This window comes from Polyodon spathula, chromosome 10, assembly GCF_017654505.1.
Source record: "Polyodon spathula isolate WHYD16114869_AA chromosome 10, ASM1765450v1, whole genome shotgun sequence".
Taxonomy (NCBI): domain Eukaryota; kingdom Metazoa; phylum Chordata; class Actinopteri; order Acipenseriformes; family Polyodontidae; genus Polyodon; species Polyodon spathula.
In genome coordinates, this window is record NC_054543.1 from 9,811,234 (window position 1) to 9,835,251 (window position 24,018).

Genomic DNA, 24,018 nt, shown 5'->3' on the forward strand with positions numbered 1-24,018 from the left:
TTTATTAATTAAATAAAAGGTTTGAATACAAAACACTGAACCCAAAAACAAAACGGCACGGTAGCCAAAACAGACAGACACACAAAACTGTAAACAAGTAACGTACTGCTTTAAAGCCAGCACTAGTAGCAATTGTTTACTGTTTCTGTTTTCACTCACGTTTCCCGTTCTTACTCCCTGAACACCCAACCCGACTCGGTTGCTTGTTAATCATTCAAACGAGTCCAGGCACAGTCTGTGTGTGAACATACATACACATTAAATAATAACAACACATAACAAAACACAAAATACGCACAGGGGTGGGGTGTACTGTGACACAGGGCCAGAAAAAGCACTGGCACTATGCCAGTATCTTCCATTTTCCTCCCTTGGTCTAATGGAGAGCCTAAATTAGACTTGGCTACATGGGATGCCATCCAAATTTTCATTTGCCATGGAGCCATGTCACATGCTGTTTGAAGTTGTCTTCACACAGTGGTAGCTTTGCAAGACCAGTATACTTTTTTTGTTGACAGTTTATTAATATTTTCATGGTTTTTGCTTTCCTTATCTTTAGGGTCATACATGTGAGCTGTGATCTTGCTTCTTCCTCATCATCTCCCCGAGCGATGTCAGATCTTTAATCATGGCTAGACCTTTTTCTTGAATTACTTTGAAACCTGTCTTTTTTCCAATTCCAAACATCAGAGATGTTGTGTCACATCCAGGGAGGGCATGAAGAGCAGGAAGTATATTACAAAATACTACAGACAAAGATCTACATATTTCATGGACTCCAATAAAACAATGCAGGTATGTTGTACTTGTCACATTTAAACATCCTTTTAAAAGCAAGTGTCAATATTTACAGATGCCACATGACGTCAGTCTGTATATAAAACAAAATATCACCTGTTTTAATAAACTGAAGTGCAATAAGGACAGTAACAATTTTATTGAATAAAAATGCTTGTAAGTGCAGAAAGATACTATATGTTAACATCAGCAGAATATGGAACCCCAGTTTCTTATAACAGTTGTTATGATGACCAAACATGTGTGAGTACTGTTGTGTAAAAAAGTAGCTTAAAATTAACAGTTGCATTTATGAAACGTAGAACAAGAACAGCAACAAATACAAATACACTTAAGGTTTGTGTATTGCACATGGGTCATTAACAAAATGCCCTGGAAACTTAAAATAAAGAATATTATAAATGAAGGGCTGTAATGCAGCAAAAAGAGCAAATGTTAAACAAACAAGGAAGTGAAAAGGTTACAATACCAAGCTGAAAAAAATTGTCTTTATGTATTCCCATAAACCAATGTTATCTTTCGCCAATCAAATCGTAGAGTGCCTGAATAAAGTTTGGAGTCAGCACGTCTGTTGCGTCTTGCATCACAGATATAATAGACTTAGTTACATTGTTTACCGTCAGCAGTTTAAGTTGATTTAATTGCATAAGATTCCAAATGAGCTGATAATATCTTTTCTACCAAAGAAGGCAGCACAGTAATTTATGAGCACCGTTACCATTATGTAAAACAGTCTGTAGAGTGAGTTTTGTGCTAAAGCAGGATCAGCTGTTGCAGGGAAAACAAAGTTTATTTCTCAAACTGACCATTTAAAAAATGTGACAGCAGAACACATAGAAATACTTGGGACTGTAATTAGGAAGTGTACTATGTACTGCAGCTTACTTGATTGCAGTAAACAAAACAAAACCAAAAAAAAAAAACACCATTTACTAAAAGTAGCTCTCAGGCTGTCATACATTTTCATTAGCACAAGGTGCTTGCATGGTGTATTTGATATCGTAATTATAGCAGAACAAACTCACTGCAATTTAAACTTGTTTTTACTGAAGAGTAAACGATATGTAAATCATAAGAGCTGTCTGTGTTATATGCTGTCAGATCAGGATGTCACTAACACTGAGCAGCTGCAGCATGCTGTCTCCATATTACTGTACAACTCTACACAATTAAGGGTGCGGTCACCAATTCCATACAGAACACTTACAAAATAATAAAAATATAAACATGCAGAGTTCATGAATAGATTAACCATTCAGCAGAATGTGGCAACAAACAAGTGAGTAAAGACACAAACTTGGTTGTAATGGGGTAGGTCTCAGTTTTACAACAGCAGTTTTTAAGATTGCACATAGTTACTGGTACACTTGGTGGTCCCTGCTGGAAACACTGGTACTTGAAAAGGTTGAAAACCCACTGGTCTAGGATATGCCTTTGACTTTTTTTTTTGGTACTCATGACTAAGTTGGATTTTCCTTGGCCATGCTGGGCCTCGATAACTATATCGGTGCCATAATACTTTTCAAGCCTTCTCTGAAGTTTGCTAGTGGTGCAGCATCCTGCTGCAATCTTGTCAGATAAAAGAAATTGAGGCCTGCTCGGCAGATTGCTTAATAGAACACGTCTCTGTTTTCAATGAGCTCAGTGTGTGTTTCTCGTACTGGTTGGCGGAATGCCTCCTTGTGGTATGATTGTGTACATATCACAGCATCAGCACTATTGGTTGGATTAGATTTGATTTTCAAGTAAGTTGCCATACAAGCAGATTGGTACATAGCTTTTTATACTACACAGGTTTTCACCTGCAATTCAGAGAAGCATGGTTTCATCATTCTGATCTTGTACTGCTTTAAGAAAGCTAGATGCTTGTTCTGTAGACTGTATAACATGATTGTATAACATAAGATTTGTATCTTTTTTTTGTTGGCAAATATCATTGGTTGTCACTGGCTACACAAATTGCACGAAATGATGTCTCTTATACAATAAGAGATGCCCTTCACACGACATATCAACGTATTATAAATCACACACATAAGGATTAGACAAATATCTTTACAGTGAAAATAGCTTAGATTTTCATTAAATATAACTTTCAACCCCCTTTCTCCCCATTTAATAATGGTTTGGTCCAATGGACCATAACTGACCTACAGTAGCCAATCTCTGCTGTGTTTTCATGCTAGTTCAACGTGATGAATCTATTTATTAAAAACAAACGTACATCCTGTAAAGCTCGCACAACTAGTATTTAAGTGTCCTGAAGCGTCGTTAGTAACTGAAGAGTTGAAACAGTTGCTCTGATTTGGTGTAGGAAAGGTTTGTTTTTACTTCACTGGCAATAAAGTTTTCCAGTTGGTATCTGTCATCGGACATTTGAAATTTGAAACTTACATTCCTCTTCTGTGAAGATATTGTTCTATATAGAAAATGTTATTGCTGCAAAATTTAGAACACAAGATTAAGTTTTATGTCTCAGTGGTTATTTTAAGCCTTCTTAAACTAATGAGGCAGGCAAGTATTGACAATGATTCAGAGATAGCACAGCTGTTTTAGATGCCTTGGTTATGTTATAAACCCACAATGGGTTGTGAAACTGACGACTCCCTTGAAAAAGTATTAGAGTAGATGAGAATAATCAAGTATAAACAAGGCTCAAGTTCTCATGGAATATTTCCCATAGCCCAACCGCCACGAATCCCCCCCCCCCATGCACATCTGAAAATAAAACAAACAGAATCATTGAAAGCAATTACATTTATTTTATTTTAAACCAAAGCAATTTGTTCGACAGGTTTTATAAGCATTTCTTACATGTTTTGTTTTTCTGTTTCTGTAGCCAACTAGGAAATTACATAAAAGTACAGTTAAGTAAAACTTCAAACTTCAAATAAGTAAAACTCCAGAAGACAAATGTGTGAATCAACATTATTTTCAAGTACAAATGGACTTCCACAAAGAAGGTCTCCGATTCCCAACACATTAAGTAAATTACATTGCTAGAAAAAGACAGGCGTTACATTTCCAGTTTTAGATTCACAAATTACTATAAAGAAAATAAAAAGGTTTTCATAATCTAGTGCTGACAGTGTTCTAAATCTTTTCTCAGGCCATTCAGATACCTCAATGTGTTATGTTTCAAACTAGTTAACCTCTTACATTCTCAGGCAACCAAACCAATTCAATCATGGAAACACAGCAAATACATTGTGTCAAGTATACACAGCAGTTAACTAATTTACACACAGCACTAGCAACAACGAGGGAAAGGCATGCACATATGTTGTTGTTGTGCTTCTCTCCATACTGTACATAAATATTTTCATATAATAATTGCCATGAAAATAACTTGATACAGTCCTCATGAAAATAAATGTTCATAATTATTTATAGTAAAATTGTATTTTGTTTTCAATACAGAACAGCCTCAAACTGAAGTCAAGGTGAGGAAATATTTACCGGCTGAATTTAAACCCTGAGTATAAAGATAATTTACCGCAGTAGCAGAATTAACAGCCTACTGTATTTCAATACATGTGAGATCATTAACTTTACTGGAGTGTACAGGTCAACTTAATATTACTACTGCATATCAGGTACTTCACGATACCACAAATATGTAAGAACTTGGCATATTCAACGGATGCTGTTGTCTTCTTTAACAACAGTTTTTATGACTGTCAAACTTTGTTAAATGCATCAAACCAGACTTTTAAAAAGAAACACTCTTTAAATCACTTGTGAGTTTAAAATTTATGAGCAACATATGGAGCCCATCATCCCATGTGATTGGTGGCTGGAAAAAAGGATTCCTTTACCCAGGACTAAAGAGTAACCTGCTGCATGAAGTCGTGGTCTACAGTGTTGTGATTGATATACAACATCTCAGCACAAGCAGTTCAGAGGACACAAGAACATCCTTTTTCTAAAGTTTCTCGTGAGCTGATGTTTGTGTAAACACATTGCAACACTGTCCTGTACAGCAACACGCTGCTACTATCAGTTTACTGTTTGGTTGGAAAACCATGATCTAACATGAGTCAGGCAACAACAGCCAGATTGGCAGGCACACATTGTAGTGGCAGAGATAGCCAGCACTATCAAATCAAGGAAGAGCAAGGTACAGGAAGGAAGGAGAGGCCTTGGGTATGGGCCAGAAAAAGAGGACTATTATATCCATTTAAGTTGACTGCAAAGTGTACATGAGCCTAGGGCTTTTTACTTGCATACATGATGTTGGTACGTACATCTCAGTATTGTGCCATGAGAGAGCTGGTGTAGATAACAGTGAGGGAGAGTTTTGGAATTATAAAAGGAAAACGTGGGGGCTGGTGGAAAAATGGGTAGCATTATTAAGCTTCTTAAATGATTCCTGCAGCAGATCTACATCTTAATTAAACATTTATTTTACAACCCATTCTCATACAATAATACAGATTATGCATGTATCTAAAAGTGTGTATGAGACTAAATGGAATGGTCAGTGACAAGACACTTGCATTGAGTATCAGCAGTTAAGGTGTTGTTGTCTAGTTAGCAAAACCTCAATTGTGGCCTGAGATAATCTAATGATAGTAATACCTCCTTTAAAAGATACAGTAGACTATGATTGGGTGTTATTATCACTGCTTTCACCCATAATAGCTACTAGACGTAATGTTGTAATTATGAATAAATAAAACAATACATCTCTATCAGGCTTTGTAAAATCTTGAATCTTCAGAATATCTAAAACAAACTGCAACTGAATTCAGTAATGCAGTGACATGCATTGCAGATTACAAATAGCAGTAAATGCCCCAAATTGATTTTTGAACTGAAAATAATAACCATATATTTTTTTTCTTTATAAAAGTGCTACAGCAGAACTCATGAACAAAAAACATAACAAACAAACAAAAATAGACAGTGGAAAAAGTATTGAAATAACTGAACACCTGCAAAGAAAATATTGTAATATGCATACATCAACTTATTAAACATGCATTTTTGTATGAATGATGTGCTATGCTGTACTTACCACAATCTAGATTTTATCTATACAGTAGTAACTGATATGATAAAGTTATGCTGTGTAGATTATCTTCCATAGAAAATTAATGACCAGTGGATTATTTTCATCTCACTTAGTCACCAATTCTTGACATGGAACAATACCAACTGGCAAACCTGGCATTATTAACAAAACAAAACGTTAATACTGTATGCAGTATATTTTGATTCAGGTCAAAAAAGGTAATGCTGTATATTTTAGCTCTGATTGGCACCTGCTCCTGGTTGGAATGCTGTAAACAGGGAGGAGTCTAACATTTCTGGGAGTGTGATAGTCAGCCATTCAGACCCAGTTAAAATGCTTCCTCTGCTGCTGGACTATAGCATACTTCAGAGTTTCTATCTGCATCCGTGAATGATGGCTGACCTCACTGCTGTCAGAACATGTGTGACTGTCCATCATGTCAACAAGCCCTGCTCGCCGGCAGCCAGGACTCCTGGGAAAATATTCACAGCGTCTATCTCCTATTATAGCATTGACTGTCTGCAGTATAAGGCTTCGGGAAGATCACTTGATGTGAAAAACATTTGGAAATTGTGTGGGTGATAGCTGGAAAGGTTTTCTGTATGCCTTGTGACCTTCTTTGCTAAGAGGTAAATGTTTGCAGATAGTAAAATAAAAATGCCTTTGAATTCTTTTCTACTTTTAAGAGGACCCAAGTGCCTACATAGCACTAGCAGGAAATCACCAGGGTACAACTACACTAAAATTTGTTAGGCTCTCATTAAAGTGTAATACATTCAGGTTACCAAAACTCACTGTAGCTGTTAAAGAGAAAGCAGTCATATTTTACCTTGTGCAAACATACCTATGAATTGTTGTGGCTTCTTAAAATAATTTAGTATGAATGCTAAGCCATCCAGGACACGAATCACATCACATACACTATACTGTATGTACAGTAAAAGTATTGTTTTTATTTTAAAAAAATTAGTACACACAGCCCCAATATTCCAAATACAAATGCCCTATATAAAACTCTGATTCTATTTTTAATGTAGTATAATAATGTATCACATGCATAAAAACAAAAGCCTTTAGGAAATGTACTGGTGTTGTTAAATTAAAGCAATGTTTTCACTCCTGCCATTTTGAAAGCTCTCAACTACCTAATTTGACACATCTATCATTTTACTTCCTTGAAATAAAACAGGAAGCTGCACTTTTTGCTTATTTTGTTTTGAGGACTTTTGTACTAACATTGTATCACTTTTTTCATAATAAAGGACCACGCTATAGTTTTTATGATAACTATTCACATTTAAGTTGCTGTACACAATAATAATAAAAAAAGAATTGTGAAATGTATGCGCAACACACACCCCCTGGTACTGAAGAGTAGGTTGTGGTAGAGGAACGTTGGAACTATCAAGTTTTGACCATGTGAACATTTGCTGTTGAGGAATAGAAATTGGGAAACGACATGTCATGCAATACTCTAATTTTGGAATAAAGTAATGGTAGGTTGTGTTCACACACTTTGCATCCATGTGATGATAATTATAGGCCTATTAGTGCAATTTGCAGAAACCAACCCAAAATCAATACGGCCCTATGGGCATTCCCTTGATATGAATTAGAGCCCAGTCTTATCAATATAGTATTGTATACATAAATTCTTCAGATTTGAGAATTGTTGCAATTATATTTTAGTTCACTTTGAAATCCTATCTGAAGCATGTATGGTATATTTATTAACCTTAGGTCAGTAGTAAACAAGAGTTGTTTATACTTTGTGGTGCTTATTTCCTAAATGGTTCTGGGCATATTGTAAATGTTTCACAAAGCAAGAGAACAAATACTTTTCTTGTTGTCTACTATAATAACAGTAGAGTAATCAAGTGGTGTACATCAGACTCTTACACCCAAGGAACTGTGGGACATTGTGATGCAATAGGCTATTTTTGTTCAAATGCATCAACAAGATAAAGCATGCACAGCTCATGTGCTCAGCAGCAGCCCTAACTAGATTGATTGAGAAGGAATATTTTTGAAAACAGTTCAGTTTGAATATAGTGTTGCTGCTTTTATACTGTTTTGCTATGCCGAATACAGAGGTGGTAAGTATGACTATAAAGGTTTAAGAGCTAGCAACTCCATATATAAAAATAGCTGCTGTGTCTGTTTATTTCATCAGCTTGATACCCGACACCAGATGGTTATTCCAATACGTGTGCTAGCTTCTTCCCATATTACGACTGTGTTTGGTTTCATGGCTCCCATGTCTATTTCAGTACTTTCTACTTCCTTCTGGCTCCTTGCTTAGTTCATTTCACCTAGTTTGGGAGGCCTAAGAGTGGTAAAAGGTTGGCTTGCTGTTTCTTTTGTTCAACAAATTGTATTTCTGGCCATCGAATGTTCTATAAAGTAACAGAAACATATTTGTTTTGCTACAGCGTCCCTGCTCAAATGACATTAATCGGATTTCCTGGTGAATTAGGGCAGTTTGAGGCTAGACCAGTGATCTCACATCAAAATGGAATACAAGATTGAAAGGTAAGAGGATTATTTATAAATGATGAAAAAGTTATGAACTACTGTTCTAGAAAGTACATGTTAGTCATATATATATATATATATATATGTGTGTGTGTATATATATATATGTATATATATGTGTATATATATATATATATGTATATATATGTATATATATATATATATATATATATATATATATATATATATATATATATATATATATGTGTGTGTGTGTGTGTGTGTGTGTGTGTGTGTGTCTGTTTAAATACAGAAATCATATTCTTAACACTCTTATTTATTATGGTTATTTAGAACACATTTTAAATCTATTTCTAATTTTTATAGTTTTCTTTAAAAAAAGTACTTGTCACTGTCTTTGTGAAAATTAAATATACCTAAGATGAATAAGGCTTACATGGATAGGAACTGGGCCTTTAAAACTACTGTCATACTATTTTCAGTAAGTCTTAAAAGTTAAGAAATATGTCAGGGAATTTAATGCACATAAAAACAATGTGCATTCAATATTTGGGAACGCTTTTCCTGTTAACATTTATATACAACAATCTTTCACGCAGATAATATACTTCTCTATAATAGTTTTATGTTACTTTAACAGCAACAAAGACAATCTTTATATTTTACTGAATGCAATAAAAGGCAACAGTAGAGGGGTAGGTATGGCTTTAGGGGTTAAAAATAAACCTGTAATTGAACCAGGCACAGATAAATCATCAGAGCTGTGATTGGTATCAAATTATAGGTAATGGAAAATGTCTTGAATGGCTGCTAAATTTTGGTTGAGATGGAATGAGTATCCTATATGGTATGCTCAGCTTAATACAAGTCTAATATTAAAAAGGGAGAGAGGATAGGTGGTGTCAGTTGGTGATAAAACAGGGTGATAAAAATTGGCTTATTTGCTATTATTGGCTTTAATGAAGCATGTATGGCAACTGCCAGAAAAACAAGTAGACACTACTTAAGATATCAAAGCTATATGTTGGCGTACACACTGTATACAGTATGCTGGTACTGTATACGACATATGCTCTATATAATATTGTACTTTTTCTCCTGTTTTTTCTTTGCATAGTACACACATACATGCGTTTCCTAAAAGTAGCTATGGCTATGATACTATCAGCTAGCACTTACTTGATTACTGTTGTTAAAAAGTAACATTGCTTATTTGTTTCTGCTGACTGTTTTATGAAGTAAGTTGTAAATGTAGTCAGTTATTTTATTCTTTATCAACCTTAAGCAGCACTGTCAATAGAAGACACAGTCGTAGTGCATGTTAGTACTATAGATGCAAAGCTTCAGTAAAGGACTGTTTAGTTGCTCGAGGGGGTAAAGTTGGTTCACAGACGTTTTGTGCAGAAAACAATGCATTTATTTTGAAGATTGAAAGGAAATGATGTGCATTATTTTATTAACACTAATTGTCGACTACCTTACCTGAGGTAACATAAAGTATCCCAATTGCTAATCAGGGTCTGTGAAAGCAAACATTTAAGTTCACCTCACATCTGCTAGGTGGTTCTCAATGACTCAAGTATATATGTAATATTCACATTACATGTTATCTGACAATACACATGGCAACTAGGCCATGTGATCTTTATTCAGAATGAGATACAAATGGATTATTTGAACACAAAATGTAAAAGCTGCTGTGGAAGAGAACTTTTAAAACAAAAGGAAACTGATACAAGATTGTATTCCATTGTGATTGAACTACAGCTTCAAACCACAGGTGGCAGCACATGGTCAGGCAAATTTACTTAAATGGTAAAGAAATGCAATACAATATACCAATGATTTCTCACCATTGTATGATGTCAGTACAGGTACCAGAACTGATAGAAGATGTTTAATACAAAGTTGAGGCATATTTCAAAACTCTTTAAGTCTGAGGGTTCCACGAAACTGGCATCCCGCAAAAAGATATAACAGAAAATGGACATCAGAGTTAAATACTGTAATTAAAATTGCTTTAACTGACAAATAAAAATGTTCAATTTGGGATACCCCACACAAGCATGCAATGTTTCTTAAACTCAGCCAATATGTGCTGTGAATTATACATGAAACTTCAGGGGTGCTGAACCCAGCCTCTAGGTTGTAAGACTATATGCTTGAGATGTACAACAGAACCTGTACTGTTCAGGGCCCAGACTGTTCTTAGACACAATTTAGTATACATTGACCAGTTTGAATGATCTATAAAAGCTTAACTTATCAACTTATCTAAATTGTAACATAATTTATACCATTTCCTGTTCTACGAAAACTATTTTGTACATCATAAATCTTCAAAACAGATCAAAAATATTTTGAACTAAATGTACTATTCATAAATACATATAAAAAATATATATATATAATATATATATATTATCTATTATATATATATATATATATATATATTATATAATTCTTTTTATTAAACATTACCATATAGCATATCAGATGGGTCATGGGCACTGCTATCTATCTGTAACTACGTTGTAAAAAAAGTTGCTGGTCCAGCGATATCCAAATCTAACTACTGACATAATGTAATGCAATCAATATAAGATATATTAACAATATTGTTATCTGAATGGCAGCAGTATTTTGACAGACTTATTTAGCTCAATTAAATGTGCACCATAGTGATTAAATAACATTAAATTAGTTTATATATTTAAAAATATTCAGTAAGAAATAAGCAAGTACAGAAATTAATATTTAATATTCTGAAAGTATTTGATTATATTGTTATATTTGACACATTTCATAATTTTATATATTGTATATTTTATTTAAATTGTATTTACTGAAGCAAAAGGGGCTCAAACACTATACAACCCTGCTGTCAGAACTGTGCTTGTGTGCAGAGTATGCTTGTGCATGAAGTTGAAACCTAAATGCTGAACCATACTGAATGTGTTGGTGTGCTGGTAAGGACAGGGTTTCTCTGTGAAAGATATACACTGCTGGCAGTGAGTGTGTGTGTGTGTGTGTGTGTGTGTGTGTGTGTGTGTGTGTGTGTGTGTGCGTGTGTTTGTGTGTGTGTGTGTGTGTGTGTGGAGGGTTGGTGTAGAACTCATGGTGTAGAAAGGCACTACTGAAGATGATTTACATTATCAACAGAATGGCTTCTTATCAGATTATTTTCTATTTTTGTGTGACATAAAGTGCTTTATTAGTAGAAGGGTGGGAGATTGCAGGCATACAAACATGGACATGGACATCAAATTCTATTTTAATTCTCTGCCAACATTTTAAGCCATTTACTGTAGAAACTAAGTTAGGTGAACAAATGTTTTTAATGGATCTCTGAGTTTTTGATTATGTTTTTATGTATATAAGCTACTTACTCGCAACACTTGCACTTGTTAACTTGCACTGATGTCTTCAGCTAGCATAGATGAAAAGGTATGTAAAATATAGCTTGTTAAAAGAGACATGCCGACATTTCATTGAAACTCATTAACAATTGATGGGGGTTGACTGGCAAACTTCTCAACATTACAATACATCTCTCTTCCTTTACTGTGTAATAGATTAATGCTGCAGAGTTTGGGCTATAGCCATTGTGTCTGATACTGATGGGGTGAGTTCTGGGCAAGGAATGCAAAAAGGCAGATGTGACTTCAAAGAATCTCTGATGACCTGAGTTTAGCACAGCCATTCCTTTGCTGTGTGGCAGTTTGTATGTAAGAGAGTGGGCCTGTGACAGCTAACCTCATTTGACACTGTATGCAGTCTATTTGATAGAAATTTCGTACCCATTTCTAAACATAGACACCAACTTCAACACTGACGTGACTTCATAACAGAATACAATGTCAGAAGTTTAGTTTCTTTTTACTTATGAAATAATCTGTTGTGTTTTTGTTGTTGTCTGTAAAAAAAGATAGAATATTTCATCCTGTTGTGGCATGTGGCATTTCTGTAACATGATTTTATGCTGATTCATTATTGTGAATCTTTTATTTCTTAAAAAGTAAAAGAAAAAAATGATGCAGTTTCTGAGACAGTGCCTGATTTTAACTACATACAGTTTGTCTGAAATATTTGTTGTTAAGCTTTGTTTAGTTGGTATGTTGTAAAGTTATTGTAATAATAGCTTGCTATAAAACCATGCAATTTTGGCCTTAATCTATTTTCAATGTAAATTAGCTGAGCACTGTAATTGCCCCATTAAACAAAAATTAGAACCTGACAACTTCAAAAGTTACTATAAAACCAGCCCCAGAAACAGCACGCCTTGATTGAAACCTGTCAATCGAATACTTAAAAACTTATTGAACATAAGTGGAATGATGTTGCAATGCACTTGTCACATTACACAAAAATACTGCTAACAATAAAAAAAACGTAAAAAACATACAAAGAAACTTTCAATGAGAGCCATGAATAATTTGTTGTATTTTCTTTGTTTTATTTTTTTTAAGTTTAAGAGAATCTGTAGTGGATTTAATGTAAACTGTTGACATTTACAAAAAAAATGTAATCCAGTATTGAAAGTTTGGCAGAAGTTAATTAATTACATTCAAAAGTGTAGGCTACTACTAAGGTGGATTCAGAAGGTCTGTCATAATGTTTTTAAAATAGAATAAGTTTGGCGTTACAGTTGTCTTTATATTATGAGCAAGGATACCAGAGTTCACAGAGGTTGATTTAGCTGAAGGTCAGACACAGTGGAAGAAAGCTTTACTATCGCAGTGTGTGTTTAACTATTTTTAACTTCTACTATAGATGGGCATCGATGTGACCAAACACTACATGGCAAGGAATCTTTAAATGTAAAGAAGCATACACTACAATGCACACAAGGTATGCTGCAATTTCAGCCTGCAAGCCAGGTAGGTCTTTGAGAAAATTATGTTTCTATTCCATATCCTGGCCAAACAATGTTAAAGTGAGAATAGGATGCATTCATTCAGTCATTAACCTATGTATTTATGTATCACTCCAGGATGGGCACATTGAGGTTCTAATAGGGCCATTCCAGGTAACAAAAGGTTGCTGTCTGGGGTATGCTTGGTTGTGGTCAAAAAGTAATGCTGGAATATATTTTATTTCCTCTCTATCCCCAAATGCTCTTATGACATTCCCCCTCATAGACTGAGGGTTGAGACTTTTTGTAGGTCAATGCATAATTTTTCAGGTAACCAAAGTTGAGAAAATGTCAATTTTCAACAAGTTTTCCCTGTAGTGTTCATGGTAACAGTTTGGAACCTGGTGCATTTTCTAACGATAGCCACTAAAAGGCTTAGTTGTTTTGTTACAAAGCTTACTATGATTACAGGGGCTAGGAACTGCACATTTCCAAAAACATAATGATGCATTCTACTGTTCAACATGAAAAACCCAACTGGATCAGCAAGTGCCTTTTGAATGGAATGACCCCAAGAAATGATCGTGTGCATCCCATAGGAGTAAGACTGGCATAATAATGACATTTGAGAGAAAAGAAATTCTGAAGAGAAAATATTTATCTTCGTCTAAGTGCATGCTGGAGCCTTGTATAGTTGTCTAACTGTACAATATAATATATTTTAATCTAATATGAGTACATTCACACATGCATAGAGCAAATAACTGTCTATATTTGTGACCAAATTTGAAGCCGCCTGAGTGTTGTTTATCCTTTTTTTCTGGATAGCATTGCAGTAGTAGCTGATGTTATCCAAAATATCAATATGTTTGTAGTTCTAATTCCCCTGTGGTAGTTCTCCTTTAAAAGAGTTTAAATTAATGTAATTAGCTTGGGTGCAATTGAATTGTATTAGAGAAATAACACCAACTACAGATAAGGGTATCCAGGATATAAGTGTTAACATGGGCTTGACACCATACAATAGTATGTACTCATGTACATCTAGGTTTCATTAATTTCATTAATTAAGGTGAATTTGTAGCACTGTATTTCCTAAATACATCATGGTGGAAATATTGCTTTTCATTGTTATTAAAACTGTAATTCTTAGGCAAATGATTCTTCTGTAATTATTTACAGGAAACAGATAATTATTTGACGATTTCTGAAGGTGAATTTGTAAATGCAAGACACCGTTGATGCAAGACTGAATGAGACAACTGGCTCTGCGTCTGTGTATAAGCACCTGAAATGAGTTTTCTGGATCACTGCCATATGAGTCACAGAGGAAGAATGCAGAAACACTACAAATATACGGATGGCTTTAGTGACATGTCAAGCATTGGAAGTTTTATGGATGATACCGACAGAGAAGTGAGCAATCTAACAGACCGGGCATTTAGAAGTTTATGCATTGGGGAAGAAGCAATTTATAATGACTCGGATTTTGCTGTCTCTCCACTTGAACACGGTTTGGCTTTCATTGATAATGTGCAAAATAAAAACCCAGATATCCCAAAAAAGTCTGTGAAAGAAAGCCATACCATTAGTTTTAAATCTAAAGAAGTGGAAGAAAAATCTGAAGTTGCTGTAACATTCCAGCAGTCAGTCAGGCACTTTTCCAAAGAAGCAGAACATGGCATAAAAAATGATATAGCAACTCATTTGAGCAATGGTGTTAGTGGGTCAAGCTGTAGACCAAAAAAGAACATCTCAAAAGTGTCTTCCCTGATTAAGGCATTTGATACAGTAGAAAATGACTGTGACAGTGGCATAAATCTGGACAAGAAACAATGCATTCTAGCAGCTACTAAAAATGACAGAATGCATAAAGAAAGAGACTTTGTGTCGTGGGATAAATCTGCCCTGTTGAGTATTGAGAAAGAATTATCTGAATTCTCTGTTGCCTATCAGCAAAACTATATGTCAAGTAAAAAATCTGATGAAGATGATAGAAAGAACAAAATGTATAACTTACTCCCAGTCAGAAACAATTTGCAATCCTCTGACATGATAATAACTCATAAGTCCAAAGTGGACCCAAATAATACTCCCGCTATATCTACTAAAAACAAAACTAGTAAAGGGAAAAGGTTGAGCTTCAACAATTGTTTTCTCCATAGTGAATACAGTCCATTCAGATCATGGAAAGATTATAAAGAATTTCCATTTGAAAAAGAAGATGTGGAAGACCTTTTGCCCACAAATGGAATCCCTAAATGGTACGACTCTCCTGTTTACAAAGAACTTACAGCAGCGCATAGAACTAGAACCCCACCAAATGAGGACAGGAAAATGCTAAAGCACCAAAAAGATGATGCCTGTATCACAGGATGTGCATCATTTTCTGCTTTGCAAAAAGCCTCCATGCTTGAGAAAAGAAGTGAATCGGAAATGGGGAGTACCTGTCCCCCGTGGAGAAGAACTAGAAACACGATTAAAAACAAACTGTCCCTTCCGCGTCCCTGTACTGTTTCACCATTTAGTGAAAAATCTAGTAGAAAAGAAGACAGTCATTTAGCTTTCACAAAGTCAGCGCCAACCCTCCAAAAATTACACACAGTTGTGGATGGACAAATACCGAGCTTTGAAACACCCTCATTTAACATTTCCAAACTACTGACACCAGTTATTCATGCTAGACAAGATACGGAAACATCTGAGATCCTACAGTGTGTGTTATCTCCACCAACCATTGACTTAACAACTTCACATGAAAACGAATTTAAAGCTGTTGCTGAGAGCAAATTACGTGACAGTTATAAATCTATGGCTTCAAGCTTGTTATTTAATCTTAAAGACAACAGGAAAAGAGTAAAAAGCACTTATAGCCCATCTACCTTTCGAAGCCAAGAAGTACAAGAGCGAAGTAAACGGACCTCAAACCAAGCGGTAATTCCGAAAAATGTGCCGATTAGTGTGTCCTCAGACACTCCTGTTAACTTTTCTACACCACTACAAAGGACAGACATCACCCCTAGTATCGCCTCCACTTTGCCAACATTGAACACACAAGTCACTGATAAAAAAGATGCTGTATGTGTCTCAGATGACTATCTGACCTTAAGTTCACCTCAAACCATAAGTGAGGCTGCTAATTACAAAGGCCTCAGTCATGTAATGCAGGAAGGTGCAATACATAAAACGAAATCTGTTGAAAGCGAAAGTAGTATAAACAATGGTTTATACTATTGCCCCAGACTGAGTGAAGTCACCTTGCGAAAGAGACCAGAATACCCCTCTTTGAAACTGTACAAAAAAGAGGATATTGCGAAGGAAGAAACTAAAGAAATACCAGCATCAATAAAGAACCCTCTGCTGTCGAGTTCATCACAAGAAAATGATAATGTTGAAAAGCATCCTGCCATCCAAAATATTGGTAGCTTCCACAAGACTTGGCCAACCCCTAGTTTTCCTTTGCAGGAAAGCAGTGTGAAGCACAATCCTGATGTTTGGTGTAAAGGAAGTACAGATGGGAGAACAAAGTCCTCTAAACAATCATATTTATCATTAGAAGGTCACCAACAAAATTATTTAGATCACAATTTGAAAGATGAGTTAACTTTGAGGAATGGAAATGGTAGTGATGAAAAGGTTAAAAATATTGCAGAGGAGACAAAGAAAGACATTGAAAATATGGAGTTGCAGTATTATGCACTAAGCAACCATGAAAGTGAGAGAGAAAGTGAAGCTGAGAGCCACCCGACACCTATGAGAAATCAAAGTACATCCCCAAAGGAAGAACACGATTTGCCTTTGAACGGGGTGGAGGAAAGAAGCTGGGTTCATTGTTTAATAGATGATGCTATGGCTTACACACCAGTATCATCATCTAACGCATCATCTCCATCTTCAGTAAAGGGAAATTGGCTTAAAGCTAAAGACAATGCATTCCTGACATCACCTGTAATCAAGTCTGTAAAAGCACCATTGCAAAAAATATTTCAAGAGGATGTTGAGATAAATGGCCTTAGTGAAAGTAAAAGCAGTCCTGAGAAATTTGAAATTGCAAAGGCCTATTATGAAGAGTATGACAAAGACCGAGTTACAGCGAAGATCCCTCTTACAGGTGAAGCTCCAGTAACAAGTGAAGGCTCAGTTAAAGGCGAAGTCTCAGTTACAAGTGAAGGCTCAGTTAAAGGTGAAGCCCCAGTTAGAAGTGAAGGCTCAGTTAAAGGTGAAGTTCCTGTTACAAGTGAAGGCTCAATTAAAGGTGAAGCTCCAGAGAGAAGTGAAGGCTCAGTTAAAGGTGAAGTCCCTGTTAGAAGTGAAGGCTCAGTTAAAGGTAAGTTAGAAGTGAAAGGTGAAGCCCCAGTTACAAGTGAAGGCTCAGTTAAAGGTGAAGCCCCAGTTAGAAGTGAAGGCTCAGTTAAAGGTGAAGCCCCAGTTAGAAGTGAAGGCTCAGTTAAAGGTGAAGTCCCAGTTAGAAGTGAAGGCTCAGTTAAAGGTGAAGCCCCAGTTAGAAGTGAAGGCTCAATTAAAGGTGAAGCCCCAGTTAGGAGTGAAGGCTCAGTTAAAGGTGAAAGTTAGAAGAAGGCTCAATTAAAGGTGAAGCCCCAGTTAGAAGTGAAGGCTCAGTTAAAGGTAAAGTCCCTGTTACAAGTGAAGGCTCGTTTAAAGGTGAAGCCCCAGTTAGAAATGAAGGCTCAGTTAAAGGTGAAGCCCAAGTTAGAAGTGAAGGCTCAGTTAAAGGTGAAGCCCCAGTTAGAAGTGAAGGCTCAATTAAAGGTGAAGCCCCAGTTAGGAGTGAAGGCTCAGTTAAAGGTGAAGTCCTAGTTAGAAGTAAAGGCTCAATTAAAGGTGAAGCCCCAGTTAGAAGTGAAGGCTCAGTTAAAGGTGAAGCCCCAGTTAGAAGTGAAGGCTCGGTTAAAGGTGAAGCCCCAGTTAGAAGTGAAGGCTCAGTTAAAGGTGAAGCCCAAGTTAGAAGTGAAGGCTCAGTTAAAGGTGAAGTCCCAGTTAGAAGTGAAGGCTCAATTAAAGGTGAAGCCCCAGTTAGAAGTGAAGGCTCAGTTAAAGGTGAAGTCCTAGTTAGAAGTGAAGGCTCAGTTAAAGGTGAAGTCCTAGTTAGAAGTGAAGGCTCAGTTAAAGGTGAAGCCCCAGTTATAAGTAAAGGCTCAGTTAAAGGTGAAGCCCCAGTTAGGAGTGAAGGCTCAGTTAAAGGTGAAGTCCCTGTTACAAGTGAAGGCTCAATTAAAGGTGAAGTGTCAGTTAGAAGTGAAGGCTCAGTTAAAGGTGAAGTCCCTGTTACAAGTGAAGGCTCAATTAAAGGTGAAGTGTCAATTAGAAGTGAAAGCTCAGTTAAAGGTGAAGTCCTAGTTAGAAGTGAAGGCTCAGTTAGAAGTGAAGGGTCAGTTAAAGGTGAAGCCCCAGTTAGAAGTGAAGGCTCAGTTAAAGGTGAAGTGTCAGTTAGAAGTGAAGGCTCAGTTAAAGGTGAAGTCCCAGTTACAGATGAAGTTGAATGTTTAATTCAGCTGAATTCAGTGCGAGTGGAAGAAGGAAGTCAATTGACTGTAAATGCAAAGTCAGAAGACATAGAAAGTTGTGCCGCAAGTACCCTACACATAGATGAAAAGGTTGTAAGTGCTGTCTGCACAAAAGAAGCAGAACATTTGAAAGATGTTAGTGAAATATCAGATTCAATCAGTAGTGTTAGTGAAAATAAACCATTAGGCAAACCACCCACGGTTCCACCGAAAACTGAAAAAGGACTTCGACGTGCCAAGAAACTTATCAACAGAAGAAAAAAGGCTGAAACAAAGCCAAAAACAAAAAGTACTAGCCAAATCGAAATGAAACCTGTTAGAGCCGTTTCCAGTGTGCCATCATCTCCAACACATATGTCGCAGTCACCCATACCTATGAATTCAACACCAGTACCACAGCCTGTGCACCTTGAACCGAAGGATGTTTCACCATTCCCTAATATTGTGACAGCACCGTTAATCCAATCTTTCCCAGTTACCCAAAGAAAGCTGCTACAAGACCCTGAGTCGGGTCAATACTTTGTTGTAGATATGCCTGTCCAAGTGAAAACTAAAACCTTTTTTGATCCAGAAACTGGAAAATATATTCAGCTATCCATTCGATCAGCGGAAGGCGGGTTATCACATGCATCATCGTTGGAGGTTTTGAACCCTCCTTATGTATTATATCCGGGATTTCTGCCCTTGGCTGTCACATCTTTACCAGCACTGAGGTCTTCTTCTGAGATGTCAGCACCAGCAGCGCTTATGGATGAACAGGGAATAAATGAACTTTCAGAGATCTGGACACAGGATGCTATTAACCAGAAGCACAATGAAGAAAGTCACCCATACATCGAGCCTGTGTATGATTCTCATAATCAACTGACTGATGGATCAATGTACAGTGAAGAGAAAGGAAGTAGCAGCCACAGGAACTTGGATATAATACCAATGAGTGAGTTAGAAGATTTTGCAGTTGAAAGCATTTTATAGATTCAAAGATATAAACAAAAACATTCTTAAAATTGTTTAGAAACACCCAGCAAAAATATAACATGGATATGAAAGAACATATTAAATCAAGATAATTATCTAATATGTCTACTTATTTGACTTTTTTTTAAAGAACAAGTTATTTGTTCTTTAAATTATTTTAGAAATTGGGATTCATGCAACTGTTTATTATAAAGGAATTAAACAAAGTGCTCTCTCTCTCTCTCTCTCTCTCTCTCTCTCTCTCTCTCTCTCTCTCTCTCTCTCTCTCTCTCTCTCTCTCTCTATATCTCTCTCTATATATATATATATATACAAATATATATATTATGTTTGTTTTTGAAAGAATGTGTTGTGCTATAAAAGGAAACCATTCCATTGAAAAGACCTATTCCTAAAAGAAATAGGTGACCTTATATGTTGGGCATTTGTCTGTTGGTTTTTAAATTAGATATGCCCATTTTTATTTAATTTTTTCATATAGAATGACAGTGCTTCATCAAAGCATTTTAGCCATAAAAGGCTGCATGTTTCAATTACATTTTTTTTCTTGGTAACAACTGTTTTTGGTGACTATAAAGTCCATAATAATGAATATCAGTGCTGTAAATTATAATATTTCACTTATCACAGTGGTTCTTTTTGTGTTGTTGTTATATACTTAAATGCAGAGTTAAAATTTGCAAATATACAATGTTGTCCAATTGAAACTGCTGTGATTTCCATTAGACAAATGTTTTAGATTATTACGGAATATTCTATTGCATCACTGTATGACAATACAGGGAACCTATGCAGTTAAAACATGTATGATTCTCTTGCTCTCACATAAATTACATCATCTTATGGTGGCTCATTAAGGATAGTGAAAAAAATAAATAAATAGAAGATCATTTATCTCAGTAACTCAACATTTCAAACCATTATGTTGAGATCACAGGGTAAATGATCTCAGGATCTAGACATAACACATTTAGATTTTTTACCCCCATCTCTTCAGTGAACCGCTGTACCATCTTTAACTGAAGTAAAAAAATAAAAAGAAATGTATGTTTACATGTATAATTTACAATTCTTTTGAAGAGAATCTGCCTAGAAAATATTAGTAGAAATTACCTAGAAATAATTCAATGTTGCTTATGAGAATGTGCATTTTATATGAGCTGGCTTAAAAATGTCTTGAAAAAACAATACACATCAGCAATGAACAAAACAGTAGTCTATAATGAAGAAAATACATACTTTTAACATTGTAAAGCACTAAATGTTATGGTTTTCACAGATTTTTTTCACATTTTCTAATGGAAAAAAATATATATTTGTGCAATATCTCTTAGGATTTAAGAAATGTAAATTATTTGACATTTTGATCCTCCTTTTAGGACTGTAATAATCTATATGGTATATAAGCAAAGATAACAAAGATAATTAAATTTTTTTTTTATATATATATATATATATATATGTTTTTCTTTCTTTTATCATTTCTTGAAAGACCTGATTAAATCATATCAACCTGTTGAAAGAAGTATATTTTTACTTGAAGTGACCTGCTGTTTCAGAGATAACATCTTTGTTGCAAAAAAAAAAAAAAAAAACAACACAAAACTTTATTTAGAGACTCAGATGTTAATTCTTTGAAAATACTGTATGTGGAATTTGCACTCATTCGAAATAAATATGTATTTTTTTCTTGAATTATCATACTTGATTTATACTTTTTATTCAACAAATGCATTATTTCATTTTTCTGATTTGTTAAACATATTTTAGGAGCTATTTTAGAAGTTAGAAACAAAAAAAAAATATTTCAGAGGTGTTATGTGTGGTTCAATAAAATATACAAATTATAGAAACAGATACTGTAATAAGGAGACTGATATTTTGCTAGTTGTTGTTAGCACTGTACTTATAACCCTGTCAAATCTGAAGGCACTGTGTTTTAAAAAATAGATTAAGGGCTATTCTCAAGGCTATTTAAAAGGTTAGTAGTTGCACTTTTTTCCAGATAGTAAAACCATACCCAACAAGGCTTCCAAACCAGAATTAAACAACAGACATTTCATTTTAGGGTTTGTCATTATTGTAACCGGGTTTATTATTCATTCACATGGCTTGGCACAAGGACAGTGCATGAATTTTAATGTATTAATTTATTTTATAATGATGGTAGAATCTAAAATGACAGCATAATATCCACAAGTGAAAAAGAAAACTGTGATGAATTATTTGCATTGTCTCATTACAACCCATTCGTCGACACCTGTCGTAAGTCTTGCTCCCTGGGGGGCTATCCAGCTTCACTTCTGACAAGAAGAAAAGAGGCAGATTATCTAACCAGTGCAAAAGCAAGGAAGCAGGTAAGATCAGGTGTATTTAGTAAAACGTAGTAGCTTATTCGTGATGCTTTATTATTGTTCTTTTTACTCTGCATGAACCTCAGTTTTGATTGTTTAAACAGATACAAAATGTACCATACTGTACATACGAGCATACAATGCAATTTTAATGTGGGGTATGGTGCGTCATTTGTTAAAATATTGCATTGTGCTTTATTACTGTTTGATAATTGTTCCATAACAATCATGCCCAGCAGTCATTGCAAAGCATTTAAAGGCACTTCTATGACATAAGTAGTTAGGGAGGGCCATCCTTTCACATCTCAACTGCAGTCTTTTCTTTCACCAACAGAGAGAAATGTGCTTATCTACAAATCCGCAAGCAGCAAAGTTCAAGGAATGTTCCACTCCACTGTCTGGAGTCCTTTATCCAGCTATTGTCCCTTTTTATTTGGTTTAATTTACACAGGGTAATTTGCTATGGCGTTGTATGACGACAAAAAAAAAAACCTACAGTGATCCCCAAAACCTCACAGAAAATGTGACACAAATGGGATTTGGGATGGGAAAACTGCTGACTAATGGCAGAGCAATAGACCCAGGATGTGTAGTTTTTTTACCCAAATGAAGGAATTGTGTGAATAAATAATACACTATAGAACCCGCAATGCAGTGGTGCACAGCTGTAACTTTCTCCCTCACCAAACAGTGACTGTTCCAGTTTAGATTAAAGATCCAGGTTGCATATTTCACAATATATTTGCAGTTAGCTAATATCATAAATTTTTTTTCTATTATTTAATACTGAATTGTGTAATGGTTTCAAATAATCCTAAATATCATTATTGGAAATATTATATAACCAACACTTATGCACGTGCTCTATAATATTAAGTAAAATGTTTATTTTTGCCAATTATGTGAACTTTTTTTTTTTTTTACCATACATCTCAATTTTAAAGGGGTCCTGGAAGACAGATTAATTCCATTATTATTATTATTATTATTATTATTATTATTATTATTATTATTATTATTATTATTATCCTGCATGCTTATAAATTGTATGCAGAGCAGTGTATATTACTGTTTGCCCCTTTTGAGAAATTATACTTTCTATACTATGCTTACTCTCTGCAAGTGAGGTAGCTACCTATCTATACTGATCACTTTTCACGTCTTATTCTGGAACTGACATGTCAATGCCCCCTTTTGGACACTTAACAAATTGCAATGCACAAAATAAGAGCTCCAATCACCCCACTCTGATCACTGTTTCATGTTTTTGTTGCCAATAGAACTGTTTGGGTCACTTCTGGGGACATTAAAACCTGATTTAATTTTACACCCTGAAACTACTAACCAATGTGTAGATCATTAACAAATAGCCCCATTTATTATATACATTAAAGTTTATGCTATATGCTATAAATGGGAACCTCTTCATTATGTTGCACATCGTTTTGTTTAGCTGGACCATAAACCACTCATTGCTAATCAAATAGAATCTCTGCACTGTATACAGTAAGTGCTCGTTTGGCACTGTTTCTAGACTGCACCCATCGCTGATAAACAATTAGAACAAGGCCAAAAACTGTTGCAGCACATTCTCCATATGAACTTCCCTTAGTGGTGGTAATCATCAAGAAGTAACCTTCCAGAACAATTTCAGTGCTGTACTGGGCGACCATGGTGAAATTATACAATACAGTTTTATGGCAGGTCTTTCAATTTCCCATAGAACCCTTGCTCTCTGTGAAGGCCCAGGATATAGGCATCTTTAGTGAAACCAGTCTCACTGACTATTCTTTGTTTAATATTTAGACATAATGTGGATATCTATGAAATGCAAGAGAAAAAATGATGCTGATGCTGCAATTTATACATTATGTTATTTTGTTATGCTTCAAATTATGATAAAAATTAGAAAAAAAGTGTGTCTTTAAATATGAACTAGATATGGACTGGTATACTGTTATGTCTACTCCATTGTTCTATATAAACAGAAAGGCA

The 24,018-nt window shown here is 35.3% G+C and overlaps 1 protein-coding gene across 9 annotated transcripts; it reads left to right on the plus strand.

Moving 5' to 3' along the window:
• Window positions 1–490: 490 nt before the first annotated feature.
• Window positions 491–19,933, plus strand: LOC121322058 (cardiac-enriched FHL2-interacting protein-like). 9 transcript variants are annotated; one of them, XM_041261543.1, is made up of 7 exons: window positions 8,047–8,157; window positions 8,248–8,347; window positions 13,085–13,191; window positions 13,638–13,767; window positions 14,349–17,421; window positions 17,548–17,691; window positions 17,757–19,933. In XM_041261543.1, exons 5-7 carry the CDS (start codon window positions 14,460–14,462, stop codon window positions 19,664–19,666), a joined length of 5,016 nt encoding a protein of 1,671 aa, XP_041117477.1. In that variant the 5' UTR covers window positions 8,047–8,157; window positions 8,248–8,347; window positions 13,085–13,191; window positions 13,638–13,767; window positions 14,349–14,459; the 3' UTR covers window positions 19,667–19,933. The 9 variants fall into 9 exon arrangements, with proteins under 9 accessions (XP_041117476.1, XP_041117474.1, XP_041117477.1 ...); XM_041261545.1 differs by lacking the exon at window positions 13,638–13,767 and having other exon boundaries at window positions 17,757–18,476; window positions 18,567–19,933; XM_041261542.1 differs by lacking the exons at window positions 8,047–8,157; window positions 13,638–13,767 and adding an exon at window positions 491–795.
• The last annotated feature ends 4,085 nt before the right edge of the window (window positions 19,934–24,018 follow it).

What these genes read in the sequence shown, in the direction of transcription:
- LOC121322058 (XM_041261542.1), top strand. Translation starts at nt 14,460, where the DNA reads ATGAGTTTTCTGGATCACTGCCATATGAGTCACAGAGGAAGAATGCAG. An exon ending in AAGTGAAGGCTCAATTAAAG is followed by an intron (nt 17,422 to 17,547) that starts GTGAAGCTCCAG and finishes GCTCAGTTAAAG; the next exon opens with GTGAAGCCCCAGTTAGAAGT. An exon ending in AAGTGAAGGCTCAATTAAAG is followed by an intron (nt 17,692 to 17,756) that starts GTGAAGCCCCAG and finishes GCTCAATTAAAG; the next exon opens with GTGAAGCCCCAGTTAGAAGT.